Genomic DNA, 10,746 nt, shown 5'->3' on the forward strand with positions numbered 1-10,746 from the left:
TGAATCTGAAGCTCAACAGGGAAGGCTCACTGAGCTCTGAACCTGCAGCACAATAGGGAATGCTCATTGGCCTCTGAACCTGCAGCTCAACAGGGAATGCTCACTGAGCTCTGAGTCTGCAGCTTGATAGGGAATGCTCGCTGAGCTCTGAACCTGCAGCTCAATAGGGAAGGCTCACTGAGCTCTGAGTATGCAGTATGCAGTATGTCTTCAACTGAACTTAAAGAAAAAGAGTCTGCAAAGTAAAAGGAGAAAACTAGAAATTAGCCAACAGCATTGAGTAGTATCACCCTCTCCAGGTATAGCGATACATATTTACAAATCCAAATGATAAAAGGTAGGCTTTCCCTTTCAATCACACATCAGTAGACCTTGACCATGAAGCATAAATGTCTCATCACTACACATGTGATGGTTCATAATATTCTCCTCTTTATGTCCAGTCAAAGAAATGGTCAGTAAATTGATGGATTCCTGAATTACCGCCTCATCTCTTCCTGTATAAGAGCCCATCTGTCTCGAGACAAAGCTCTCGATTGCACCACAAGCATTTAACAGCTGTTAACCGGCAACAATTCTCTCATTTCTGCAAGTGGCAACTTCAAAGTTCTGTTTTCTTCCGGCTGTAAATATATTCCCGTTGTAGAAGGTGACACAAATGTCCTATAAATTTGTAGTGCCGAATATTTATAACCAGGCAGGGCAGATGTTCAACACCCCGAGATGTTCCCAATCATTCAGAGCAATGTGATATATAAGTATATAAGCCCCGGACACAATATTCTCTAAATTATCATAATTAGGAAAAATAAACTTATTAAAAAATAAAAATAAAAAAAAAAGTTAACATTTTCTTGTCTTTGCCAATTACAAGATACAGATGACAATAAATGGATCTCTATATAATAATCTTCAGAAATCTTACAAATGGCAGATATAATATTGTCCATAAACGTTGTCAAGTCAGATGAATGTGATACCCGCAGGGGATGATAAGTGTTATACTGTGGGCTTGCTGGGAGTAGCAGTATATGCAGCTTAGTGTTGCTGGGAGTAGCAGTATATGCAGCTTAGTGTTGCTGGTGGCAGTATATGCAGCTTAGTGTTGCTGGTGGCAGTATATGCAGCTTAGTGTTAGTGCAGTATATGCAGCTTAGTGTTGCTGGTGGCAGTATATGCAGCTTAGTGTTAGTGCAGTATATGCAGCTTAGTGTTGGTGCAGTATACTGTATGCAGCTTAGTGTTAGTGCAGTATATGCAGCTTAGTGTTAGTGCAGTGTATGCAGCTTAGTGTTAGTGCAGTATATGCAGCTTAGTGTTGCTGCAATATATGCAGCTTAGTGTTGCTGGTGGCAGTATACTGTATGCAGCTTAGTGTTGGTGCAGTATATGCAGCTTACTGTTGCTGGTGCAGTATATGCAGCTTACTGTTACTGGTGCAGTATATGTAGCTTATTTTAGCTGTTAGGATTATATGCAGATTAGTGTTGCAGTATATACAAGTTAAGGCCGGTTTCACACGTAGTAACAGTGCGGCCGTAAAAATTTCTGTCCCGTACATCTCCGGGTGGTCTGGCGGCTGTATTTGAAAAGCACTTACGGTCTTATCGTAAGAGTCCGGCCGTAGTGTCATGATGTTTCTTGGCTTGTTTGGCCCCGCTCGAAAGCATGTATTTTATTCATGAATCTGCCCCCGGGCCAAATAAGCACACCCACATCCCTATAAAATCTCCGCCCACTCGCGAAGTACGCCCATATGCTTGTATTGTTTTGAAGCAAACAAACCAATCGCCAAAGATGTGTGATGCCGCTAATAATGCGCCCTATGGTCCAGCACGGCGTATGAGGCTGCGCCGCAAGCACCAGCTCGTGGTGCTTTCTATCCTGTGGAAGATGCGTAATTATTACCTGGGTTTGTGTGTAAGTATAATATTTTTTTTTTTTTTTTTTTTTTTTTTTTTTTTTTCAAGCTTTATGTACCTTTTTTCGAACTAGCCTTACAAACTGTTTCGGCTTATAATCCGTAAACCATTGATTTAAATGTATTGTTTATGCAAGCTCCCTTAAGTACTGTTGACCCAAGGTCCTTAAATGCAACAGTGTAATAATTTTGTGACTAATTGAGATGTCTTCCAAATTATTAATGTAATTTTTAAAAAATTCTTCTCAGAGGCAAAAAGACGCAGAGCAGCGCCGTCTGCAGGAGGTGGGACGGCGATATTGGGTCCACCCCATCAATCTGCGGAGGGAGACACGGGGCCACATTGGTTGCCTGTATGATGATTTGCGACGGTATGTCGATTTTAACCCCTTGCCGCAAAATGACGTTCCTGGAACGTCATGTAAAGCAGGTAGTTCCCGCAACATGACGTTCCAGGAACGTCATGGCTTCCCTGCCTCCCCCCGCTGTCCCTATAGAAGATCGGGCAGCAGGAGGATGCTATGTCACACAGCATCCCCCTGCTGCCTCTGCCCGGAGGGGAGCCGCGCTCCCCCCGGGCAGTTAACCCCATAAACGCCGCGGTCAATGCGACCGCAGCGTCTATGGGGAGATCGGGCGATCGGGCGGCGGGGGGAGGCTGCAGCACGTTGCCTCCCCCCACCGCCACAACTAGTGTGTCCCCCGGCCCCCTCCCCTTGTCCCCCGATACCGGAGATCACCGCTATTACCGTTATAGCGGTGATCTCCGGTACCGGGAATTACCGGCGCCGCCGAGAGCTTTCATCTCCCCCCACCGTGAATCCACGGTGGGGGGAGATGAAAAATATCCCCTCAGACCCCAGATCAGCCCCCCGATCAGACCCCAGATCCCCGTACCCGGGCGGCCATCAGATCCAAGATGGCCGCCCCCATCCCTGCGATGTTTGTTCGCAGGGATGGATATAAAATAATGATCAAAGCCCCATGCTCTCCGCCACCGGAGGTAGCGGAGAGCATGGGGCAGTGATCGGGGACCCCCCCGTGTGGTCCCGGAGCAGGCGATCGGCGGTATATACTATATACCGCCGATCGCCTGTTCCCAGTGCTGCCCGGCACTTTTTATCCCCTGTCACCATAAATCATTGGTGACAGGGGATAAAAACTGTCACTGTGCCCCCCCCCCAAGTCGCCCCCCACCCCCCCAGTCACCCCCGTCCCCCAGTCACCCACCCTTCCCCATATACTCACCGGATCCTGGAGCTCCGTCCTCCTCGACGTCCTGACTGCTTCTGATGTGCGCATGCGCGTCAGAAGCAGTTAGCTCTGAAAATTTAAAGTGACAGAGACCAATTTGGTCTCTGTCACTAAACTATGATTACTGTGATAGAAAATATCACAGTAATCATAGTAATACAGTGAAAATGAAAGTGAAAAAAGAACAAGTGAAAAAGTGTAAATGTGAAAAAGTGAAAAACATACAAACAAAATAAAACACACTTTTTATTATAGTAATAATTGCGGTTTACTCCCAGATTACCCGTAACCACCGCAGGTTGCCCGTATCCGCCCCAGTTTGCCCGTAACCGCCGCAGGTAGCCCGTAAACACGCCAGATTACATGTAACCACCGCACGTTGCCCATAACCACCACATCTTGACCGTAACCACCCCAAATTGCCAGTGACCCCCTCCAGATTGCCCGTAACTACCACACGCTGCCTCTGACCACCGCACGTTGCCTCTGACCACCGCACGTTGCCTCTGACCACGGCACGCTGCCTCTGACCACCGCACGTTGCCATTGACCACCACACGCTGCCTCTGACCACCGCACGTTGCCTCTAACCACAGCACGCTGCCTCTGACCACCGCACGCTGCCTCTAACCACCGCACGTTGCCCCTAACCACCGCACGTTGCCCCTGACCACCGCACGTTGCCCCTGACCACCGCAGGTTGCCCCTGACCACCGCACGTTGCCCCTGACCACAGCACGTTGCCCCTGACCACCGCACGTTGCCTCTAATCACCGCACGTTGCCTCTGACCACCGCACGTTGCCCCTGACCACAGCACGTTGCCCCTGACCACCGCACGTTGCCTCTAATCACCGCACGTTGCCTCTGACCACCGCACGTTGCCCCTGACCACAGCACGTTGCCCCTGACCACCGCACGTTGCCCCTGACCACAGCACGTTGCCCCTGACCACCGCACGTTGCCTCTAATCACCGCACGTTGCCTCTAACCACCCCAAATTGCCAGTGACCCTCTCCAGATTGCCCGTAACCACGCCAGATTGCCTGTAACGACCCCAAATTACAGGTATCCATCCCAGATTACCTATAAGCACTTCAGTTTATCCGTTACCACCCCACGTTGCCCGTTACCACCCCGCGTTGCCCGTAACCACCCCGCGTTGCCCGTAACCACCCCACGTTGCCCGTAACCACCCCACGTTGCCCGTAACCACCCCACGTTGCCCGTAACCACCCCAGATTCTCTGTAACCACCCCAGGTTGCCCATAACCACCCCAGGTTGCCCGTGACCACCCCAGGTTGCCCGTGACCACCCCAGGTTGCCCGTGACCACCCCAGGTTGCCCGTGACCACCCCACATTACCTGTAATCTCATTTTTTATTGTATTTTAGTAACTGCGCTATTCTTATAACTATTACTAGCTGCGGTTTTGCTCCAGCAAATTGGCGCTCCCTTCCTTCTGAGCCCTGCTGTGAGCCCATACAGTGGTTTATGCCCACATATGGGGTACCGTTGTACTCAGGAGAACCTGCGTTACAGATTTTGGGGTACGTTTTCTCTCCTGTTCCTCGTGAAATTAAGAAATTTTTAACTAAACAAACATATTATTGGAAAAATTCGAGTTTTTCATTTTTACTGTCTTATTTTGAATACTTTCCTCTAATACCTGTGGGGTCAAACCGCTCACTGCACCCCAAGATGAATTCTTTCAGGGGTGTACTTTCCTAAATGGGGTGACTTTTGCTGGGGTTCTATTCTTCTGACACTACAGGGGCGCTGCAAACGCACCTGGCGCTCAGAAACTTCTTCGTAAAAATCTGCACTGAAAATGCTAATTGGCGCTCCTTCCCCTCTGAGCCCGGCTGGGTGCCCATACAGTGGTTTATGCCCACATATGGGGTACCGTTCTACTCAGGGGAACCTACGTTACAGATTTGGGCATGCAGCTTCTCCCCTGTTACTAGTGAAATTGAGAAATTTCAAACTAAACGAACATATTATTGGAAAAATTCTAGTTTTTCAATTTTACTGTCTTATTTTGAATACTTTCCTCTAATACCTTTGGGGTCAAAATGGTCACCACACCCCAAGATGAATTATTTGAGGGGTGTACTTTCCAAAATGGGTGGACTTTTGGGGGGGTTCTCTTCTGCTGACACTACAGGGGCTCTGCAAACACACCTGGCGCTCAGAAACTTCTTCAGCAAAATCTGAACTGAAAATGCTAATTTGCGCTCCCTTCTTTCTGAGCCCTCCTGTGTGGCGATACAGTGGTTTATGCCCACATATGGGGTACCTTTGTATTCAGGAGAACCTTCTTTACAAATTTGGGGGTACTTTTTTCTCTTGTTCCTCGTGAAATTGAGAAATTTCAAACTAAACAAACATATTATAGGAAAAATTCAAGTTTTTCATTTTTACTGTCTAATTTTAAATACTTTCCTCTAATACCTGTGGGGTCAAAATGGTCACCACACACCAAGACGAATTCTTTGAGGGGTGCACTTTCCAAAATGGGGTGACTTTTGGGGGGTTTCTCTTCTGCGGACACTACAGGGGCACTGCAAACGCACCTGGCGCTCAGAAACTTCTTCAGCAAAATCTGCATTGAAAAAGCTAATTGGCGCTCCTTTACTTCTGAGCCCTGCTGTGTGCCCATACAGTGGTTTACGCCCACATATGGGGTACCGTTGTATTCAGGAGAACCTTCTTTACAAATTTTGGGGTACTTTTTTTCTCTTGTTCCTCGTGAAATTGAAAAAATTCAAACTAAACAAACATATTATTGGAAAAATTCGTGTTTTTCATTTTTACTGTGTAATTTTGAATACTTTCCTCTAATGCATGTGGGGTCAAAATGCTCATCCTACCCAAAGATGATTTCTTTGAGGGGTGTACTTTCGAAAATGGGGTGACTTTTGGGGGGATTCTATTCTGCGGACACTACAGGGGCTCTGCAAATGCACCTGGCGCTCAGAAACTTCTTCAGCAAAATCTGCATTAAAAAAGCTAATTGGCGCTCCTTTACTTCTGAGCCCTGCTGTGTGCCCATACAGTGGTTTACGCCCACATATGGGGTACCGTTGTACTCAAGAGAACCTGCGTTACAAATTTTGGCATGCTTTTTTTCTCATGTTCCTTTTGAAAATGAGAAACTTTAATCTAAACGTATATATTATTTGAAAATTTAAATTTTCGATTTTTTTACTGCCTAATTGTGAATACTTTCCTCCAGCCCCTGTAGGGTTAAAATGCTCATTATACCCCTAGATTAATTCTTTAAGGTGTCTAGTTTCCAAAATGGGGTCACTTATGGGGGTTTCCAGTATACAAGCCTTCTAAATCCATTTAAAAAAAGAACTGGTCCCTAAAAAAAATCAGTTTTGGAAATTTTCACAAAATGTGATAATTTGCTCATAAATTTCTAAGCCCCGTAACACCCTAAAAAAGTAAAATATGTTTCCCAAATTATGCAAGAATAAAGAGGACATATTGGTAATGTGATTTAGTAACTAATTTATGTGCTATGACTTCCTTTTTTAGAAGCAGAGAATTTCAGAAGTTCATAAAATGCAAAATTTTCAAATTTTTCTTGATATTTTGATGTTTTTCACAAAAAATACACAAAGTAGTGACCAAATTTTGCTACTAATATAAAGTGTCATATGTGACGAAAAAACAATCTCAGAATCGCTAGCATACGTTAAAGCATCACTGAGCTATAAGAGCATAAAGTGAGACAGGTCAGATTTTGAAAAATGAGCCTGGTCATTAAGGCCAAAACAGGCTTTAGAGGCAAGGGGTTAATAGATCAAAGTTGGCTAATCTTTGAATGTAATATGCAAATGTAAAGGTTACTGTCCCCAAATGTGTAGGCCAAAGTCCATTATGTTATATTTTTGTTTTGGTTTATCCTTACAACGTTTGATGTTAATTTCAACATTTGTAAACCGTATGACATCTTCCTATGATGTGTGTTTCTGTGTAATATTTGTGATCAATATTTTTCTTCATTTGTTGCAGACATCCTGACAAGTTCCAGGACTTCGTCAGGCTGCCTATGGAGGCGTTTGACAATTTACTTGCCATTTTGAGCCCACATCTCCAGAGACAGGACACCTACATGCGGAAATCCATCCCTCCTGTGGCCCGTCTGCTCATAACGTTAAGGTGAAGAGGCTTTCTTTGAATTAAAACTATTTGTTCATGTATTTGTAGTTAAATCTAATATAGTGTTAAAATATGTAATAATGTAATATTTAGCTGAATGTGAAATCGAATACTAAAAATTAATTTGTTATTTTTTTTTTTTTTAAAGATTCTTGGCGACAGGGGAGAGTTATGCATCGTTGCACCTCCAATTCCGGGTTGGTACGTCGACCATCTCTGGAATTGTGAGGTGCACGTGCGGCGTGATCTGGGAGCATTTGCAGCCCATCGTGATGCCCAGTCCGACCAGGGAGATTTGGTTGCAGTCAGCAGCAGGCTTTCAGTCTGTGGCCAATTTCCCCAACTGTATAGGGGCGGTTGATGGTAAGCACATACGTGTGCGTCAACCACCGCGATCAGGATCACAGTATTTCAATTATAAGAAATTTTTTTCTGTGGTCCTGATCGCGGTTGTTGATTCCACGTATCGTTTCCTTGCCATCGACGTCGGCTCCTATGGCAGTACTGGGGACTCCCGGGCGCTACTGAGATCAGAGTTTGGGAGGCGAATTCTGTTAGATCACGTGACTCTACCTCCTCCCACTCCTCTTCCGGGTACCACGCATCCCGCTCCATTCGTCATGGTAGGGGATCAAGCCTTCCCTTTACTGAACAACCTGCTGCGCCCTTACCCACGGAGAGGGCTGGATGAACGGGGGAGAGTATTTAACCGGAGGCTGAGCCGGGCACGTAACTTCGTGGAGTGCGCCTTCGGAATCATGACTAGTCAGTGGAGAGTGTTTACCACTGCCCTGCAGTTGAACTTGGGCACAGTTGACATGGTCATTAAAGCTGCCTGTGTTCTCCACAACTACCTTCGGGACTATGCTCCCACCCCGGAGGTGAACGTGGAGACACTGCCAGCTTTTAGTGCCCCTGTCAACTATGGCCAAGGGAGACAACTCAACCGCGGGATAGTGGTCAGGAACCTCTTTGCTGACTACTTCATGACTCCTGAAGGCGCCGTGCCCGTGCCCCTTTCACAGCCTCCGTTATGAGCCACGGCCACAGGACTGATGTTTTTCCGCATGTATGTCACCTGTCTCTGGTATTTTTTTTTTTTATTAAATTTTGTTTTATTTGAGCCAGATGTATTGGTTTATATTTAATTTGCCTTATCTTTTTTATAAAACCTAAAATATATTTTGTTATTACACTAAACAAAGTGTCTGCCTTTTCAATGTATGTCAACCATGTTGTGTGTTCCCACATAGTAGTGTTCGAAAATACACATAACCTCACTACATATACTACTGGCCAGTAATTATCGAGCATGGTCACATCCTGCTAATGTTAATTGTATAGTCCTTTGAACCTAGTGTGCTGAAACATTGATGTGATCAAAACATGTGCATTTCCTATGGAGTGACCAGCAGGGTGCGCACTATATGTCGAACTTTCTAGTGTGGGATATGTAACAGGATCTGATATCTTCTAGTGCCACAGTCCATCTCACTTCTTAACAATCACTATTAACACACCACATATCCCTCCACACATCACCCAGGTGCGCCAGCTTGATGTGGTCTACTTAGGTTGCGGTTCCCAAAAAATCTTTATCCTCACATTTTTTAAAGTAAAACACAGAAGAGTGTATTAAAAGCTGAGAAATCTCGCTCTTTACTTTATCACCTGTTCCTTTTCTACAGTCATCTCCTGGATTTCTTATCAAAAATCCATCACATCAATCTGCCTGTGTAAACGCTACATTATGTCGTTTATTGTGTCTACGTTGATATATCCTCCACTTTGTACATATTGACCACATGCTAGATGTCCTGCAGGAGGCGATTTGTACTCCCATCGGACATCCAGCTCTATGTGGAAATGATAGTGTCATGATAATAAACATTAATGTCCCAAAATATGTTAGTGATCATCACAAGCCTCTCCTGCTCTGCCCACTTCCTGCCTTGCCCACAGATGTCAGCATAGAGCAGGCTCAGACCTGAAAAACAAGTAATCGCAGCATTCACTACATCTTCGCTAGTGGCTTCACAATACGTGTATTTCACTCAGTATAGCTAACAAAAACAGGAGTGGATTCAAAACACCCAAAGGATCTCTTGACACAATGTTGTAATGTTGTGGATGTGCGCCATTAAAACACTAAATAAGGACATTTCCAAATAACATCCCTTCTTAGGAAAAACAGTGCAATATTTCACTTTAAATGGCGCACATCCACTCTATTTCAACATTGTGTGAACAGAGACTTTGTGTTTTTAATCCACTACTGGTTTTGTTAACAATACTGACCAAAATATCCGGACTCAAATACACGTATTGTGAACCTACTACGAACATGTAGTGAATGTTGCGATTCATTGTTTTTCATGTATGACAGTGCTCTCTGCTGACATCTGTGGCCAAGGCAGGAAGTGGGCAGAGCAGGAGAGAGTTGGCCTGATAAATGAAATACTTAACTACATTAATATTTCCTATCATGACACATAAATTTTAACACATACAGCAATGTCTCAGATATGATTAGAAATATCCTCCTGAAGGACATCCAGCATGTGTTAATTTTATACTAAGGTAAAGCAGACAAGTAAATTTACTAACACACAATAGCAACATTCAATACATCTTTCTATGCAAAAAAAGGCCAATAAGTGTTTTTAAGCGTATTTCGTAGTTCATTAGTGCCAGTCAATAATCATTTTGGTTTTTAACCCTTAAACACTAAAACATAACCAAGTCAAAAATAATAATTCTTGAAACAACAAGATATGTCGAAATGGATTTATTAAATGTCTAAAAAAATTCACATTCACATGATAGTGTGTGTGGGTGGATGTGGGCGAGGGTGTGTGGAGACTACTTTGGACCATGTTGACAGAAGTTAGAATAGTGTGCAGAGGCAATAGTCTGGCCAATATGTGAAGGCCACAGCCAGCCTGACTGTATTCTGGCAAAACAAAACTAAAAGGGACATCCCAATCCCCCCAAGCTGTTATTGTCATCCCTAGCTAATGTGATGGCAGACCTTGTAAACAGTGTGTTATTGATGTGGTCCTGGTGCGCACAAATTTTAGGAAAATATTAATGCTAGTAAGCCGCGGTTGGCACAAAGGCCCTACAGTGTAGCAGACAAGGGGTGGTGTTGGTGTAGCTGAGGAGAGGGAGTGCGGAACAAACACAAATGTTGTTGGACGGTCAAGGCACATGTCACTCTCTCTCGGCAGGCTCCACAGGACCCTCTTGCCATCTTGGTGGTGGAGTCCTGGCCAACCCCTGTGCCAGATTAGGTTCTTCATTCTCTTCATCCGATGAGGCCTCTGCTGGTTGCTGAACTACTTGTGGTCTGAGGAGAAAACAACACTGGTCACTATCTAAGATGGCACTTTTGTTTA

At 44.8% G+C, this 10,746-nt stretch overlaps 1 protein-coding gene across 1 annotated transcript; it reads left to right on the forward strand.

Annotated features, from left to right (window-relative positions):
* Positions 1-1,668: 1,668 nt before the first annotated feature.
* LOC138774028 (uncharacterized) lies at positions 1,669-8,424 on the forward strand. Its single transcript, XM_069954572.1, has 4 exons — positions 1,669-1,746; positions 2,171-2,292; positions 7,202-7,348; positions 7,497-8,424. Exons 1-4 carry the CDS (start codon positions 1,669-1,671, stop codon positions 8,383-8,385), a joined length of 1,236 nt encoding a protein of 411 aa, XP_069810673.1. The 3' UTR covers positions 8,386-8,424.
* The last annotated feature ends 2,322 nt before the right edge of the window (positions 8,425-10,746 follow it).

The sequence above is a fragment of the Dendropsophus ebraccatus genome, chromosome 15 (assembly GCF_027789765.1).
Source record: "Dendropsophus ebraccatus isolate aDenEbr1 chromosome 15, aDenEbr1.pat, whole genome shotgun sequence".
NCBI lineage: Eukaryota > Metazoa > Chordata > Amphibia > Anura > Hylidae > Dendropsophus > Dendropsophus ebraccatus.